General features: G+C 51.2%; 2 protein-coding genes across 3 annotated transcripts in view; one reads left to right on the top strand and one right to left on the bottom strand.

Annotated features, from left to right (window-relative positions):
- The window catches only part of LOC118213617 (fibronectin-like), a 39,196-nt gene that overhangs the window by 3,174 nt on the left and 17,632 nt on the right, over positions 1-18,390 (bottom strand). For both annotated transcript variants that reach the window (XR_004762474.1, XM_035392604.1), the window contains exons 24-42: positions 17,998-18,189; positions 14,434-14,700; positions 13,490-13,606; positions 12,701-12,865; positions 10,497-10,652; positions 9,840-9,953; positions 8,922-9,191; positions 7,259-7,446; positions 6,518-6,605; positions 5,723-5,902; positions 5,171-5,260; positions 4,845-5,033; positions 3,983-4,072; positions 3,113-3,564; positions 2,439-2,577; positions 1,127-1,288; positions 826-951; positions 387-493; positions 104-217 (exon numbers count right to left, since the gene is read on the bottom strand). Coding sequence is in view for 1 of the 2 variants with exons in the window: in XM_035392604.1 (XP_035248495.1) it covers positions 104-217; positions 387-493; positions 826-951; positions 1,127-1,288; positions 2,439-2,577; positions 3,113-3,564; positions 3,983-4,072; positions 4,845-5,033; positions 5,171-5,260; positions 5,723-5,902; positions 6,518-6,605; positions 7,259-7,446; positions 8,922-9,191; positions 9,840-9,953; positions 10,497-10,652; positions 12,701-12,865; positions 13,490-13,606; positions 14,434-14,700; positions 17,998-18,189 (3,206 nt within the window). In the remaining variant the exon portion in view is untranslated. The remainder of the gene's footprint in view (positions 1-103; positions 218-386; positions 494-825; positions 952-1,126; positions 1,289-2,438; positions 2,578-3,112; positions 3,565-3,982; positions 4,073-4,844; positions 5,034-5,170; positions 5,261-5,722; positions 5,903-6,517; positions 6,606-7,258; positions 7,447-8,921; positions 9,192-9,839; positions 9,954-10,496; positions 10,653-12,700; positions 12,866-13,489; positions 13,607-14,433; positions 14,701-17,997; positions 18,190-18,390) is intronic.
- The window catches only part of cpo (carboxypeptidase O), a 79,239-nt gene that overhangs the window by 1,056 nt on the left and 59,793 nt on the right, over positions 1-18,390 (top strand). The gene's annotated exons all lie outside the window — the stretch shown is intronic.

Genomic DNA, 18,390 nt, shown 5'->3' on the forward strand with positions numbered 1-18,390 from the left:
CATTTCGGTACGGGTTTGGTAGGGTAGCTGGCTTTTTGTTTGCTCAAACGAGTCTTGCATGCAGCCTTGTAATGACAGGTTCGGAAACTCATTGGTGACCCACCACTTTGCGCAGAGTGTTTTCTCTGTAGCGGTCTACCACGCCTGTGCGAACAGGATGTACGAGGTCCACGTTCACATCTCCGCCAGGGCGACGGCAGTTCTCACAACGCCAGCCCTGAGGGGAGAGCACACTTAGGCACGTGTCACGCTCACAAAGAGCCCCACACCTGTCACATTCACAAAGAAGCGCAACACACCTTTAAACACCTGTCGTACACAGGTGGAGCCTCACACTGGTCACACTTACTGTGGTGCTGTCACACAGGTAGAAGGAAAGGTCTTACCTGCTGTCCTCCGTAGCAGGTGCAAGTGCAGATGGCTCCCAGGTACTCTTTCTGCCATTGGTTCCCCACATGGTACGTCTTCCCATCGTCATAGCAGGTGGACTCGTCTGCACAGAAGCAAATGCACTGGCACTGAACACGACTCATCCCCACTAAACCCAGAGGCATCATTACTATACCCAAACCAGTCAGTGCTTAACCCAGATGCATCAGTTGTTTACCCAAACGCAGCAGCGCAAAGTTAAAGTGCAACCTCACTAAACTCAGATGCAATGCACCCAACGACGGCATGTTCTCCAGAATGCACTGTGAGTAAAATGTGTTCTATTAAAAGGGTGACCTAGACATTAAACACGAATGGACTTTATTCACGCTGATGCATGGGGTTTATGACGCTGTTCTTGATTGGACAATGGTTGTGTAGGAGGGCGGAGCTTACGTGGCTCGCACTTAAATTCGCCCTTCCCGTTGCCCAGGCAGGTGCAGCTCATCATGTGACCGTTCTCCGCGTGCCGCTCCCACTTCTCGCCGATGCGGTAGTTGAGGCCGTTGTCATGACACCACTCTGTTTGAGAGAAAGGAGGGGGAGCGGGGAGGGGTGGGGATGGTGGGACAGGATGGGGGAGGGGTGGGGATTGTGGGACAGGACAGGTGTGGACAGTTCCTTGTTAGTGCGCATTTCTCAGGCTAGAGCCGGTTGTGTGGGGTGAAAGGCATGATGGGAAGGCCGAGCCACTCACTGGACGAGTCGCAGCGGAAATGGCCGCTGCCCAGGCCCAGGCACGTGCACCAGAGCTTGAAGCCTGTGTCAGACATGCGCTCCCACTCTGCCCCCACCTGGTGGTACGTGGTGGTGAAGGTGTCGTAGCACATGTCCGGCTGGGAGGCCACGCCCTCTGAAACTGGGTGGGAGGAGGGGGAACACGCTGTCAGTAAATCAGAATCCCTGTAGATCCATTCTCACACTATAAATTATTGCTGGTGTTAAAGCACAGTGATTCCAACGTGTCCATTTTGGAGTTTTAAAACCGATATCCGGCATTTTTGTTCATTATGGTTTTACCTGGATGTATTGACAGGTAGGGCTACACGATGTAACGAATCACGGTTTATTTTAGCTTAATAAGAATAACTGCCACCATTGGGCGTTAAGTGATCTTTTGTCTTTTTCCCACGGCTCGCAGTAACTGGAAGATTGTGGTCACTCACTCGCTCACTCACTCACTAACGGACGACCTGAGAGGGACGTTTAGTAGGACGCATGCGCAGGTGGTGCTTCGTTTAGTAGGAGTAGGCGAAACGGGACGCATGCACAGGTGGTGCTTCCTTTAGTCGGAGTAGGCGAAACGCGAACATGTTTGGGTTAGCTAAAGTAACGTTAGGCGATAAAGCTGTGCTTAAAAATGTTGTGCCTTTCCGCAGGTGGTACGGCATGGCATTTTTAAGCACAGCTTCAGGAATGATTCGCCTCATTACAGCAACTTCATTTTCCTCCTTGCAGTTATTGTCATTTTTTTTTCTCCCATGTTCTCCCCAATTTAGTCGTTATACCAATTCCCCAAGTGTTTCACGATCCTGGTCGATGAGCTATCCTCTGTCGGTCTGGGGCGGGGCGTAGACTGCCACACGCCTCCTCCGACACACGTGGAGTCGCCAGCCGCTTCTTTTCACCTGACAGCGAGGAGTTTCACTGGTCCTTGCAATTGTCACTTGTTACATGTTGCCCCATCCCTGCACTTCTTGGTAATTTGTATTTGTCCTAATACTGTAGCTTATTCTTCTGCCTAGTTTGGCTTTGCAGATGTTAGACCAGGATAGTGTTCATTGTTCTCGGCTAGAAATAGCTGTACAAAATAAGTAATTGTACCTTACTGAACCCATGTTCAGCAGTTGTCTACGATCATGAAAATGCACTTTTGTACGTCGCTTTGGATAAAAGCGTCTGCCAAATGAATGTAATGTAATGTAATGCAATTATATGAACAGAATGAACGTGACGGTGCGTTGATCCGTGAGCGCCGGGCCTGAGGTCGGCTGTGCGGGACGCTGTACCTGTGTCGCCGATGGTGATGACCTTCTCCAGCACGGTGCTCCTGCGCTCTCCGTTCAGACCCTCGACCACCACCCTGTACGACGCCCCTGACGTCAGGCCTATGAGAGTAGCCCCAGTGGAGGTCCCAGGCAGGTGAGCCTGTGGTGAGCAAACGTGGAATTTCTGTTGGTCTTACCTTTTTTTACTGCAGCTGTGTGCGTGTTCAGTGAGTGCACGTGTGCACATGTGTGTTCAGTGAGTGCACATGTGCGGGTGTGTGTGTTCAGTGAGTGCACGTGTGTGTCCGTGTGTGTGTGTGTGTTCAGTGAGTGCACATGTGCGTGTGTGTGTGTTCAGTGAGTGCACATGTGCGTGTGTGTGAGTGTGCGTGTGTGCGTGCGGGTGTGTGTGTGTGTGTGAGTGCACGTGTGTGTGTGTGCGCGTGTGTGCGTGCGGGTGTGTGTGTGTTCAGTGAGTGCACATGTGCGTGTGTGTGTGTTCAGTGAGTGCACATGTGCGTGCGGGTGTGTGTGTGAGTGCACGTGTGCGTGTGTGCGTGCGGGTGTGTGTGTGTGTGTGAGTGCACGTGTGCGTGTGTGCGCGTGTGTGCGTGCGGGTGTGTGTGTGTTCAGTGAGTGCACGTGTGCGTGTGTGCGTGCGGGTGTGTGTGTGTAGCCGGCGAGCTCGTATTCACCTGGAACACCTTGTCGTCGTGGGGGTTGAGGGGGTGGCAGGAGACCAGGTACTCGTTGCTGTGCTGCTGCGGTTGCCAGGTGATGCTGGTCCGGGTGAGGGCCTCCTGCGGGAGCCCGCTGTCGTTGCCGGGGAAGCCGAAGGCGACGCCCGGGAAGAACCTCTCGTTGACCCGCACCACGGGCACACGCGCCCCGTCCGGGCCCGACTGGGGGATGTAGACCTGGGGCTCGCGCAGCTGTGGGGGCAGCGGCTGGCCCGGGCGGTGGATGCCCTGGTTCTGGTACTCGGTGTAGATGTGCTGGCCCTGCTGGCCCACCGTGTTGCGCCCGTTGGTGCCCAGGTGCACCTGGTTGTCCTTGAGGCTGGGCACGTCCTCGGGCACGTCCAGGATGTCCGGGACGGGCCGGAAGGGATTGGGGAGCTGCGGGACCAGCACGGAGGTGCTGGGCTCTGCAGGAGAGACGGGTTCGGGAAGGAGGATGTTAGGATGGAGGCCTGCATTAACCAGGGACCGCCAGGGGTGGCAGTGTGGAGCAAGCAGAGCCACCTTACTGAGCCTGCAGCCGTCTCCTTTAGAGCTCTGTGGCTGTTGGGTCAGAGGTCAGAGTGCGGACAGGAAGCGTGTGGAGGACAGTGCTTGTGCTGAGAGGGATGGCGTTATAACGTCAGGCTTCAAACGCCACGCTGCTCCCGTCGTTTAAAACCTTTTTAAAAGTCTCCTGTCAGTGACATAATGATCGTCTGTGTGTGTTTGCACGTGCATGCATGTTTGCATATATATGTGCACGTACATACGTTTTTTGTGTGCTTAAGTGCCTGCCTATGTGTGCATTTGTGTGTGTGTGTGTGTGTGTGTGTGTGTACTCACGAGTTCTGGCCTTGCCCACAAGAGGTACGCTTCTGTGGGTGTTCTGCATGGCAGTGATCTTAATGATGTACTCAGTGCCTGGGCGTAAACCTGAGAAACAAAAAAAAAAACAACGGCATGTCAAACTCGTGGGAGATACATTTGCATCAGCTGTGTCTTTACACAAAGGTTTAACAGGGTTCAGTGTTCGTTTATACTTTCCTGTTTAGGCAAGTTCCCAAAATAAAATTTCTACTTGCCTGGACATGGCAGAATTTAGGCTACCTGTTGCATGAAGTGGATAAAAAAGAAAGCTTGTGGCGCTAACATTCAGATTCTGTGATTGGTCAGTGAACTGCATCCATAGCTTACACGATTCCCATCTGCGTCTAGCTGCAGTGGCTGAGCAGCACCAAACGGAGATACGGATGAACTGAACTGTGAATTGTGGCTCCGAATAGAAGCGTAAGTGTTGAACTTTTGGACTGTGATTTAGCTGCCCTCTAGAATATTCACAACCGTCCAAACGAAAACATCTGGATGAGGTAACCTGACTGGAGGAACTGCTGCTCTCGGTTAGGCAGATAGGGGCGATATAGCTCAGGAGGTAAGACTGATTGTCTGGCAGTCGGAGGGTTGCTGGTTCAAACCCCGCCCTGGGCATGTCGAAGTGTCCTTGAGCAAGACACCTAACCCCTAACCTCTAACTGCTCTGGCGAATGAGAGGCATCAATTGTAAAGCGCTTTGGATAAAAGCGCTATATAAATGCAGTCCATTTACCATTTACCATTTAGATTGGTTCTGGGCTCTGTCAAAGCCGTGTGCTCAGTCAGTGAAACGCCGTTCTAGGGTGGAGTGGACAGGGTGGGTGGGTGGGTTTACCGGTGATGGTGGCATAGGTGCTTCCAGAGTGGGGTGCCGGGGCGAGCTTCTGGGGGAACCTCCCGGACTCCTCATAGGTGACGTCGTACGCAGTGATGGGGGCGCTAGGGGGCGTCCAGGTGAAGGAGACGGTGCTGGGGGTCAGAGATGTGAAGCGGAGGTTCGTGGGAGCGTCCACCAGCGACTTCCCTGCAGAGAGCAAAACCCAAACCCGGAAACGTGAGGCCGGCCGGCCGGCGGGAGAGTCGCCGCGGTCACCGCGGAGACCGAGAGGGGCGCGGCACAGAACCTGGGGGGAAAGGCAGGCGGGAGGCGGGAGGGCATACCTGTGCTGGTGGTGAGGGTGAAGGGGGCGCTGCGACCCACTCCGTTCAGGGTGTAAATGTGGATGGTGTAGGAGGTGCTCGGCTCCAAACCTACGGGACAGTCGGCCGTTGTCCATTAGCAAAACGCAGTAGCTATGGGCCTGCAGCCCACAGTGTGTGAGACTGAGAGAGAATAACTCTGAGAAACTCTTAGTGGCATCTGTTATATTATGGGGCGACATAGCTCAGGAGGTAAGACCGATTGTCTGGTAGTCGGAGGGTTGCCGGTTCAAACCCCGCCCTGGGCATGTCGAAGTGTCCTTGAGCAAGACACCTAACCCCTAACTGCTCTGGCGAATGAGAGGCATCAATTGTAAAGCGCTTTGGATAAAAGCGCTATATAAATGCAGTCCATTTACCATTTACCATATATTACTGCGGTAGCACCAGGGATTAGTAGCAGCTGTTATATCACTGTAATAACACCAGGGATGGCGTATGAACAGTTGTAATATGACTGATATAACACAATGGGAGATGTAGGAGCAGCGTTAACATCGGGGTACTGGTTACCAGTGATGGTGTGGGAACGGAGCTCCGGTGAGATGGTGCTCTTGATGGGGGCGTGGCTGCCAGTGACGGGCGTGGTTTCAATGAGGAAGCCAGTGGAGGGCGCAGTAGTGGAGCGCCAGGTGAGCATGATTGAGGAGTCCTTCACGTCTAGGATGCGCACGCGGCGAGGGGGACTGATGTCTACGGCAGGAAGAGTTTAAAAACACACCGGTCGGTTACTGTCGAACCACGCGTTTACAGACAACCGAGATGGGAACGTGGGCCTGTGATATCGGCACACCATGTGACGTCGTTCCTCAAAGTTTTTATTTATTACTAAAATTTTTATATTGAATTTCGGCTAATTTAACCTTTTCGACTACATTAACCTTTTAACACAGTCCTCACAGACACGTAACCCCGTAAGGTGTGAGATCACACACACACGTAATTAGAATATTCCAGTGCCGATGTAACACTCACTACTGGCAACTGAAATCAGAACTGGCGTTCTAGAAACTTCTAGATATAAAATAATTTTTCCCGAAAACATACCCTTCAAAGGGTTAGATGCAGATAGTGGGCTGAACCCTGGAATGACTGACAGATCAGTGCAGCAGTTCCAGGCCCTTTATCAGCCTCAGATCAAAGCTTAGGAACCATATTTACCCAATCAAATGCCTTTATAATCAGGCATAACTACAAGTAAAAAATGGCTAATTAAGAATCTTGCAATATGAGTATGCACTGTCATAAGGATAACCAAGTGGATTTTGGATTTTTAGGTTTTGGTGGCCAGGGGAACGGGGGACTTACTCTCCTGAGTGGTGACCTCCGCTTGCGCGGGACGGCTGGTGAGGGAGCCCTTCAGTGCGTAGACCTGCACCACATACGTGGTGGATACCTGCGCAGGGGGAACGGGCACGACATCATCAGAGAGCGACAGAGACGGCGCTCACGAGAATGACCATGACGTCATCAGAGCGGCACCGCTTTTGACTGGCAAGTGCATGGCAACACTTAAGCAATGCGTTTTTACACGGCTAAACTTTACATCAGCACAAAATGTAACATTCCCGTCAAATAAATAAATAAATAAATGGATGAAAGAACGGAAGATTGGGAGGATAAATAAGTCTCTTGTGATTTTCTTTTTTTCAAAATCCCTTTGATCCACCCCTGGGCTGCATTATGAGAACCCAGCTGCTGTGGCTTCCCTTGGTCAGGGATGTTCTGGTGGAGTGGTTTCTGAGGTCACTTTAAATCTTCAGCCTCTAATTAGGCTACATCAGGGGGGTTCTTCACGAAGCAAGGGTTTCTGAGTTAGCAGCGCAACCGCGCTGAGTAAAACCCGGAGCGGCTCTCTCTTTACTTCAGTCCGCGTTCCAGATTTGAGAAGCGCTCCGGGTTTTCACTCGGTGCAGTTAAAGCTAACCCGGTAACCCCGCTTTGTGAAACGGGGGCTTGGTGAGCAGACCCCCCAGTCTTTAGGCTGCATTTGGGGGGGAGCGGCTGGGGGAAGCGCGGAGCGCGGGGGAGCGGCTCTGTCAGCCTCACCATGAGTCCCGTGGCGGACGCCCGCGTGGTGTCGGGGGCCACGTTGATCTCCTTGGCGGGGCCGGTGGCGGTCTTGGGGTTGATGACCACGCGGTAGCCCGTGAGGCGGGCGTTGGGGGGGTGCCAGGAGACGACGACGTCCGAGGGGCCCACGCTGGGGAAGTTCAGGTGCGTGGGGGCCGGGATGGCTGGGAGAGAACACACGAATCTAAGGTTTAAGGTTTATTTTATTTAAGAAAGGGACAGTGCACATTAATAAACACGAGAACTTCGATGCACCGTGTAAATGTGCCAGATTTAGCCGTACAGGCTAATTTTCATCTGTAGTCCCTGGGCAGGTTGATGACTTAAGTAACATAACCTCGGCATATTATACGCACCATTATGTCATTATGCGATATTACCTCTTCAAAGGGCAAGCACCACGTCGATAGATGGAAAGATGGACAGAAATGGACAGCACTGAAAGTCTTGTTTTTGAATCAAAGGGCATTGTCAGGGACTCGGATGTCTCTGAGTCCATCAGAGACATAATCGCTGACGCGGATACTGCGATACGGCCGTTCCGGTTTGAGCCAGATGTGACCGGAGTTGGAGGATTTTTTTCCAAAGCCAACAACCAGAGCACTTTCTTGGGAAATTAGCTTTTTAGCTATCTTGCCCCGATTCATACAAGAAGACTGATACCAATAGTGTGTGTCCCTCTGTAGCAAGCGGGTTAGCCTAGCATCAAATGTTGATTTAACTTGTTTTCCATTAGCGTTGTTGCAATAACTTTCTTATGCGCATCAAGTGTAGGCTAATTCCTTAATGGTAAAATGGCTGACCAGCTAATTTGACAGTATCTCACTTCATTTCCTCCTCATCACAAAATATGAAACAAGTGATCATTCCGAAGATTGTTGAAGAAGGGAGGTGGGGCAAAAAGAGTAAGCAGTTTGAATCTTTAAGGGCTTATTTCTTGCCTTTTTAAAAATAAAAGTGTTTCTTTACGCTGTGAATCATGAAATGGGACAACTAGCCTACTTCCATTTGGCTGGTGTAGGCCTATGTCATTTAAAATAATATCAGGTGCTCACCCATTCAGGGGCTGCACTTATCCAGGGTGATTTCCTAGGCTCGTCATTCTCTGACCTTCACACATTTAGCAGACGCTCTTCCTGAGCGGCTTGCAGTGCTGGAGAAACATGCTCATGGACCTGATTTAGGTGAGTAACGGTGGCAGATCTGGCGAGCGCCGGTCCCTCATGTGACTGAGGGTTCAGCTGAGGCTGCTCAGGCTCGACCCTGTGCTCAGATAGCTGCGGTCACATGACCGAGCGGAGGAGTTACTGCTCGGTGAGGTGGGGACCTCAGCCCAGGGGACTCTGGTACAGTTTAGGGTTAGGGCCGGTGTGCAGGCCGTATAACGGCAGTAAACCCCCTCAGACACGGCACTCTGGAGCCCGGTGTTTTAGTGAAGGGCTCGAGGTGTGACTGTGTGTGTGGGACCTAAACTAACCCCCCTCAGACGCCCCACAGGACCCTCGTGTTTTATTGAAGGGCTCGAGGCGTGACCTGGTATGTGTGGGACCTAAACTAACCCCCTCAGACGCACCCCACAGGACCCCTCGTGTTTTAGTGAAGGGGTCGAGGCGTGACCCAGTGCGTGCGGGGTACCCACCGGTGGCCTGCGTCCCCACCAGCGGGGGGCTGGGGTTGCGGCCGTGCAGGGCGATGACCTTGACGGTGTACTCTGTGCCGGGCTGGAGGCTCCGCAGCACGGCCGTCTCCTGGCTGGGCTGCGGGGCGGGGTACAGCTCGCGCTCCCTGTCCTCCGGGCTGGAGTACAGCACCCTGTACGAGGTGACCGCCCCGTCGGGGGCGTCCCAGGAGATGCGCAGTGACGTGGGTTCCACGTCCGAGAACGTCAGGTCTTTGGGGTGGTCCACGGCTGCGTCAGGGAAGAAGGGAACATTAGGGGGCGGAGCCTCCTCTCCTCACACTCTGATTGGGTTCACAGTATCAGGCCATCATTCTGGCTCATGACCACCTCGCTGTTGCATTTAGCTTGTTTGCCGTTTCCCTTGAGAGGTGACAGGAATATGAGGATGTATATGCTGCATGAACAACCTAATCTCACCTCGCAATCTGAGTGGTTTATCAGATTATTCTGGCTCTGTTCATCCACAGACAGGAGGGGGCACTGCGCAGTGACCTATGAACCTCCCAGAGCAGGACAGTCCTCAAGACCAGCTTACTGTTGTTGGTAACTGTTCTAGCTGTAGTCTGTTTTGCTGTAATGTTCATATCATTTTTTACATTCCTTACTGTTGAATTTCAGCAGTTAGGGCAGTTCCTACGATTTAAAACACGAGCCAGAACATCCCTCCCGGAGATGGATGATGATGATGATGATAATAATAACAATGATGAAGAATAATAATGCTTGTAGAGTTTAGACGGCTATCACTGTATGCGATGGTGTCATGTATTTGTGTTTGTGCAAACTGAGCTGAACTCAGCAGGCACGGCTAAGATCCTGGAGGATAGTGCGTTGAGCTTTTTGGGATTTTGAGGGTTCTCTGTGCGGTCGACTCACTGGTGACTGCGGTCTCCACGAGCGGTGGGCTCTCCCCGTTCTGGCCCAGAGCGAACACGCTCAGCTCGTACTCCACCGTGGGCATCAGGCCGGAGAAGGTCATCTCTGTCTTATCTGCGAGTGAGGGGGAGACACTGGAGACTGAGCAAGGCACTCAACACAACACACAGCGCTGACCATACCGTTCTGCTCTGACCACAGAACGACGCACAGCACTGACCACAGCACACAACACACAGCACTGGCCACAGAACACAACACACAGCACTGACCACAGCACACAGCACAACGCACAGCACTGACCACAGCACACAACACACAGCACTGGCCACAGAACACAACACACAGCACTGACCACAGCACACAGCACAACACACAGCACTGACCACAGCACACAACACACAGCACTGGCCACAGAACAGCACTGACCACCATACTGACCACAGCACACAGAGCTGACCACAGAACAGCACTGACCACCATACTGACCACAGCACACAGCGCTGACCACAGTACTGACCACAGGGACAGAAGTGGCTGGTGGAAAGCTGTGCAGCTGCCCCATTAGAAACATTTAGGTGAACAGATCGGCGCCCTCTGTCTGTCACAATAGTGCGGTGCAGCCATCAGAAGCGCAATGCGTGGCTCTGAGCTTACCGGGGCCCACCTCCTGGGAGAAAGAGGGACCTTGGCCATTTTTGGGGACCCCGGTGACCCTGTATCCCGTGACGGGGCCCTTTGCGGGCGTCCAGCGGACCGTGATGGTGTTGTCTTTCACGTCGGTCACCTTCATGTCTGTGGGAGACTCGATGTCTACAGAGAGAGGGAAAGGGGGCATGCATTTTACTTTCCAAAAGCGGTATTTCAATGTGGTTGTTTTGTCTGTAAGTGTCTTATCTGTTGTCATGTGTTTGTGTTTTGTGTGGACCCCAGGAAGAGTAGCTGCATCAGCTAATGGGGATCCTGATAAAATCCTAATCCTAATACCCCTCGAACCATCTGATAAAACTGAACACGGGACAGAAGGGGTAGAAAAAGGGGTAGATGAGGGGTGAAAAGCCCCATTCCTACAGCGTACAGAGGGCCCTGTGGTTTCTGCGAGAAGTGCGTACCTGTCTAGTGTCTGTATTTAGCTCAGTGAGTACCTGTCTAGTGTCTGTATTTAGCTCAGGGCGTACCTGTCTAGTGTCTGTATTTAGCTCAGGGCGTACCTGTCTAGTGTCTGTAGTTAGCTCAGTGCGTACCTGTCTAGTGTCTGTAGTTAGCTCAGTGCGTACCTGTCTAGTGTCTGTATTTAGCTCAGTGCGTACCTGTCTAGTGTCTGTAGTTAGCTCAGTGCGTACCTGTCTAGTGTCTGTAGTTAGCTCAGTGCGTACCTGTCTAGTGTCTGTAGTTAGCTCAGTGCGTACCTGTCTAGTGTCTGTAGTTAGCTCAGTGCGTACCTGTCTAGTGTCTGTATTTAGCTCAGTGCGTACCTGTCTAGTCTCTGTAGTTAGCTCAGTGCGTACCTGTCTCATGCCTGTGTTTAGCTCAGTGCGTACCTGTCTAGTGTCTGTAGTTAGCTCAGTGCGTACCTGCCTAGTGTCTGTAGTTAGCTCAGTACGTACCTGTCTAGTGTCTGTAGTTAGCTCAGTGCATACCTGTCTCATGCCTGTATTTAGTGCAGGGCGTACCTGTCTAGTGTCTGTGTTTAGCTCAGTGCGTACCTATCTAGTGTCTGTACTTGGTGCAGTGCGTACATGTCTAGTGTCTGTATTTAGCTCAGTGCGTACCTGTCTAGTGTCTGTATTTAGCTCAGTGCGTACCTGTCTAGTGTCTGTGTTTAGCTCAGTGCGTACCTGTCTAGTGTCTGTGTTTAGCTCAGTGCGTACCTGTCTAGTGTCTGTGTTTAGCTCAGTGCGTACCTGTCTAGTGTCTGTAGTTAGCTCAGTGCGTACCTGTCTAGTGTCTGTAGTTAGCTCAGTGCGTACCTGTCTAGTGTTTGTATTTAGCTCAGTGCGTACCTGTCTCATGCCTGTGTTTAGCTCAGGGCGTACCTGTCTAGTGCCTGTAGTTAGCTCAGTGCGTACCTGTCGAGTGTCTGTAGTTAGCACAGTGCGTACCTGTCTAGTGTCTGTAGTTAGCTCAGTGTGTACCTGTCTCATGCCTGTAGTTAGCTCAGTGCGTACCTGTCTAGTGTCTGTGTTTAGCTCAGTGCGTACCTGTCTAGTGTCTGTGTTTAGCTCAGTGCGTACCTGTCTAGTGTCTGTGTTTAGCTCAGTGCGTACCTGTCTAGTGTCTGTGTTTAGCTCAGTGCGTACCTGTCTAGTGTCTGTGTTTAGCTCAGTGCGTACCTGTCTAGTGTCTGTATTTAGCTCAGTGCGTACCTGTCTAGTGTCTGTAGTTAGCTCAGTGCGTACCTGTCTAGTGTCTGTAGTTAGCTCAGTGCGTACCTGTCTAGTGTCTGTATTTAGCTCAGTGTGTACCTGTCTAGTGTCTGTAGTTAGCTCAGTGCGTACCTGTCTAGTGTCTGTAGTTAGCTCAGTGCGTACCTGTCTAGTGTCTGTAGTTAGCTCAGGGCGTACCTGTCTAGTGTCTGTAGTTAGCTCAGGGCGTACCTGTCTAGTGTCTGTAGTTAGCTCAGTGCGTACCTGTCTAGTGTCTGTGTTTAGCTCAGTGCGTACCTGTCTAGTGTCTGTAGTTAGCTCAGTGCGTACCTGTCTAGTGTCTGTAGTTAGCTCAGTGCGTACCTGTCTAGTGTCTGTATTTAGCTCAGTGTGTACCTGTCTAGTGTCTGTAGTTAGCTCAGTGCGTACCTGTCTAGTGTCTGTAGTTAGCTCAGTGCGTACCTGTCTCGTGTCTGTGTTTAGCTCGGTGCGAACCTGTCTTGTAGGTGATGTAGATGGGGGTGCTGGTGGCGGGGCTGTCCCCCCTCCCGGTGACGGCGTACACGGTGATGGTGTAGTCGGTGCCGGGCCGCAGGCTGTGGATGGTGGCCTGGGACTGGGTGCCCGGGATGGTGAACTCCTTCGGGGGGCTGAGTCCGCCTAGGACAGGAAGGAAGCCACATCCAAATTAATGCCAAAGTACTGACACACACACACTCCCTGAATACCCACACTAACGGAACCCCGTCATACTCACAGACATGGGAAACTAACGAGCATACAGCTGATTATCATCCCTTAACCACTAACATATGGAATTAACGAACACTTCAAGCACTTTCACACACATTTAACAATCAAATTAACTGCCGTTGAGCATCAGAATTAAACCAAACACATTGACATTAATTAGGGGCGACATAGCTCAGGAGGTAAGACCGATTGTCTGGCAGTCGGAGGGTTGCCGGTTCAAACCCCGCTCTGGGCATGTCGAAGTGTCCTTGAGCAAGACACCTAACCCCTAACTGCTCTGGCGAATGAGAGGCATCAATTGTAAAGCGCTTTGGATAAAAGCGCTATATAAATGCAGTCCATTTACCATTTACCATTAAGTCACTCATGCTTATAAGCACTTAAAGGGATAGTCCAACTTTTTGGACAATTATTTAAAGGTTGGACTGTCCCTTTAACACAGAAGCAATGAACACACGCCTGACTACAGCACCATACACACAGCAGTACTGTAATGATAAGTGTCTGAATGATGGAACAAGCTGCACAGACCTGTCTCTCCGTGGGTGATCCTGTAGTACCGCACAGTGACAGGGGGGGCGTCCCAGCGGATGGTGATGCTGGTGGGGGTGGAGGTGGCCACCTCCAGGTCAGTAGGGGCGTCTGAAACTGATGAAACAGAAACACAACATTTACCACTGGAAAGAGCTGGGGATGGACAGAGAGAGCAGGATGAAGGGATGGAGACATGATGGAATGAAGGCGAGAGTGGGGAGCAGCGACAGACATGAGATGAAAAAGGGGAAAGTATAAAGAGTACATAAAGGAGGAGAGGAGAGAGGGCAGGAGAGATAGAGAGAGAAAGAGGAAGGATAAGTGGGAAGAGGAGAAACGGAGGTTAGAGAGAAGGGGGAGGAAAGTGGGAGAAAGGCGAAAGTAGAGACAGTAAAGAGCGAAAGTATAGACAAAAGAGGATAGAGAGAGTGGAAGTATAGACAAAAGAGGATAGAGAGAGTGGAAGTGTAGACAAGAGGATAGAGAGAGAGGACGTATAGACAGAAGAGGATAGAGAGAGTGGAAGTATAGACAAGAGGATAGAGAGAGAGGAAGTATAGACAAGAGGATAGAGAGAGAGGAAGTATAGACAGAAGAGGATAGAGAGTGGAAGTGTAGACAGAGGAGGATAGAGAGAGAGGACGTATAGACAGAGGAGGATAGAGAGTGGAAGTGTAGACAGAGGAGGATAGAGAGTGGAAGTGTAGACAGAGGAGGATAGAGAGAGAGAGTGGAAGTGTAGACAGAGGAGGATAGAAATAGTGGAAATGTAGACAGAAGAGGATAGACAGAGAGTGGAAGTGTAGACAGAAGAGGATAGACAGAGAGTGGAAGTGTAGACAGAAGAGGATAGACAGAGAGTGGAAGTGTAGACAGAAGAGGATAGACAGAGAGTGGAAGTGTGGACAGAAGAGGACAGAAGGCGGGTGAAGGGCTCGTACTGGTGGCTTGCTGGCCGGTGAGGGGCGGGCTCTCCAGCGAGCCGCTCACGGCGTAGATTTGGATGACGTACAGCGTGACGGGCACCAGGCCCGTCAGGGTGAAGTGGGTGCGGGACGGGGGCAGCCTGTCCTCCCTCACCCGCCCGCCGCTGGCCGGCTGGTAGCGGATCCGGTAGCCCGTGATGAAGGCGCGCGGCGCCGCCCAGTGGACGGTGAAGGAGTTGGTGTACACCTCGGAGAAGTCCAGGCCGGTGGGGGAGTCCAGCGCTGTTTGGGGAGAAGGGGGGGGTGGGGGGGGACGCAGGGTCGCCTCAGTCAGCCAGTCAGTCAGGTGGGAAGACGGCACTGACCGGCAGGCCGGCCCTGTCAGCCCTGCTGTTTACCGCACGCGCAGCTGGCTGTGCTAATGATTAACGGCTTTTACCTGGAACCGAGCGACACTCGGCGCGCTGACTGGAACTGTGACACACAGCTCCGTCTGTGTGCGTCAAATAAAAGATTCACCTCAAACGCCCCTACTGCTGACATTTACAAGTTTAAAAAAAACAAAAAAAAACGTTTTGAGGCTTTTTAAGAGCCAACTGACAACGCAGTTTCTCATAAAATCTGATATGGGGTGCATTTAAGGACTGCGGCCTGAACAGTTCGGATCGGAATCATCCAAATTTGATCGGGATAGCATCTGCAGGTAGTCGAGTTTGGATCCCGCAGACACTGAATTTGAACGTTGAACGCTCTGGCGTACCGTCTTCTCCTGACACCGCGCGACGTCTGTTGGTAAGCGTACGGGAGTCAGCCTGGGCGACCGACAATGATCAGCCCGTCGTAGAGCCAGCTGTCCGACCAGACGGAGCGCTAAGGCTACGTTAACACCGCCTGGTAAAAGTGACCCAGTTCAGATTTTTCGGCTCACGTGGCACAGATCAGATGTGTGTTATGAACGTGTGGACGGGGGGAAGCACCCACGTAGAATGGGATATTTCCAGATCCGTTTTGGGCCACGTTCATACGTGGAAATAAATCCGACGGGAATCTGATAATCGCCAATGAGACTGTCGTCTAAACGCGCAGATCGGAACTTCCCGGGCGTCGCGTTTCGCACGACGTCATTCGAAATGTGATATTCTCGTACTTTTTCCACATTTGAATTGCGCGTAACGTTAATTAGCCTACATGCACAAGCACTCTCCAATGCTAATGATAAAAGAAGGTGTTAAGTGGAGGCTGAAGGCTCAGGGCAGCGGGGGAACAGGCTACCGAGCTTTCGTGCCTTGTAGGCCTCTGGGGCGAAGACTCTGTTATAGGCCAAAATACTGGAGATGTTTGTTGCGCACCTAACATGCTTTAAAAAGCAGCAATTATTTAAAAAGCTTTAATTATTATTTCTGTCTCGTTTTGCGTTCGTTGCAAATGGCGATATGGCCGTGGTAGTGTAGTTGTTTACTTTCGTATCGATAACAAAACTCTCGTGTTCACATGCAGGTTTCAAGTATACACCGTGTTGACACGGGTATCGAATACGGGTCACTTTCAAAAGTAGATGTAAACAGGCAAAAAAAATAGGACATAGACAAAGAATTTGGAAATGAGCGTAAAGGCCTGCAGTGTAAATGTAGTCTTAAGGACCTTGGAGGAATGTGAGCTCAGACTAAACTCTAAAGAATCGCTTCTGCAAAACTACCAAGGGCTAACAGATTACCACATATGAGATACAGGAATTGGATTTATCAACTGAAGACTACACTGCCTTGGAACCCCTTTCCTACTTTGAACCACTTTTGTAACCACTTTGAAACCCTTTCCCCTTCCAAAAAAACCCATGCCCCATTATAAAACCCCTAGAACCCGGTTTCCCGCCGAAAAGCCGAAATGCTGACCGCCGTCACGGGCTACCGCGTCACAGTAGTGGCGGCGGGCGAAAGCGTCCCCCTCTTCCGAGACGTGGTGGAGCCCTCGGCTGGGCAGCACACAGTGTACGGACTGGAGCTCGGAAGAGGGGGACGCTTTCGCCCGCCGCCACTACCGTGACGCGGTAGCCCGTGACGGCGGTATAGTTAAGCGGGGTCCACCTCATGGAGATGGACGTGTCGTTGACCTCGACAAAGTCGAGGTCGGCGAGCGGGGGCACGTCTAGCGGGTTAGGAGTGCAGCCGAACAGCCAGACAAAACAACACGAGACAAACGGGAAACAAACAAGACAAAAAGGCACACAAGCGGTGATGTTTACGAATTAAACATGATCACGAAGCACCCAATCGCAGCGTCATTCAGGCCAGGTTATCATGTGACATGAGGATGACACGAGGTTTGCTATGACAGTCTCAGCTTTGTTAATTAGTGCATTCATCACAAATGTACTGCTGTTGTAGTATTATGAATTTCAAATCATCGAGCCACAAATAATTTTCACTAAAAGGCAAGGATATGTACAGTGAACTCCATACTGTTGGGGACAAAGTCATGTTTTCTTGATTTGGCTCTACTCCACAATTTTAGATCAAGCAATTCTCATGTGGTTAAAGTGCACATTCTCAGCTTTAAGTTAAGGATATTTTTATACACTTTGGTTGTTTCTCCATGTAGAAATTACAGCTTGTTTTATACATAACCCCCTTTTTTCATGGCACCATAATGTTTGGGACATATTAATGTTATGTAAATAAAAGTGTTTAGTACTTTGCCACATATCAAACAAAACCAAATGCCAATAACAGGCTCCAAAGGCAATCAAAAGCCTAGAATCAAGACTAGACACTGAAATCTCTCTCTACCTGCACTAAGAAAGTAATTGAACACACTTTAACCACCTTTGAACTGTTTGATTGCAATTTCAAATTGTGGAGTACAGAGCCAAAAAAAAAGTCTTTGTTCCAAACATTATGGAGCTCACTGTATATACAAAACATTATAGTGATTCAACAACCAATAAGCACTGTGTAAAAGCCACAATTGCTGATGTCAATTAGGAGCATTTTCAAATGAACTGCCATGCTTTGAAAAAATATGTCAGAAATATCACATCAGCTGCTTAATTAATTGTGCAGGAGTTAGACTGCTGAGCTTGTTTATTCTGCTCAGGCCCCTGCGCTGATGATGCAGCCTCGGGGGGGGGGGGGGTACAGCACTGTAATCTTCTCTAGATGTACAGAATTCAGCCAGGGAACACACACGTTAGTAAAATGGCACAATTACAGCTTCAAACGCAAGCAAGCAAACAACACAGACACAACAACAAATGCGCTGTTGCACATGATCGGCGAAGGGGGACGCGGTCAGAGAAGCACTGGGGCTGCAGCACTGGGTCTCGCCGCTGGGGATTATGGGAACCGCGCTAGTGAAATGCGCTAACCTCTGCTAACCTTCTCCAGTGAGGAGCGGAGGACGCGGGCAGTCAGGTTTGCTCTAGCTTGGCCTGGCTTTGATGTGTAATACTCCTCTCCTCCACACGGTGTCGTTGCTCCTGAGGCACTCCCAGCTCGCTCTCCGCGTATGGCCGCAGGTACGGGGGAGGGACAGCGCCACCGGCGGCGCGCGGGAGGTTAGCGGACCGGGACGCCGGCCTACCTTGGGTGACGGTGGTGGAGACGGGCTCGCTCTCCATGTCGTCCTTCACGGTGAAGACGCTGACGTTGTACTCCACCCCTGGGCTCAGGTTGTCCAGGGTGCAGGAGGTCTGCCCCATCTTCACGAACTCCTCCAGAGAATTCCCGTGCTGCCCACTGGTTGGGTTGCAGGTCACGCGGTACCCTGTGATGTCTGTAGGGCGGAGCGAATGAAACGCTTTTTAGCTTCACAATAAAGCTGACTCTGAACTTTGTCAGTTTTATTAGCTCTAAAATGCTATGGCTACGCTCAGTTTTATAGTTACAGCTGACCCAGGGCAGGGATAACCCAAAACTGTGTTAGAGGAAAAGAAGCCCTCGTCCTGAGAAGGCCGGTGGCTGAGGGCCAAGGTTA

The sequence above is a fragment of the Anguilla anguilla genome, chromosome 15, assembly GCF_013347855.1.
Source record: "Anguilla anguilla isolate fAngAng1 chromosome 15, fAngAng1.pri, whole genome shotgun sequence".
Classification (NCBI taxonomy): Eukaryota; Metazoa; Chordata; class Actinopteri; order Anguilliformes; family Anguillidae; genus Anguilla; species Anguilla anguilla.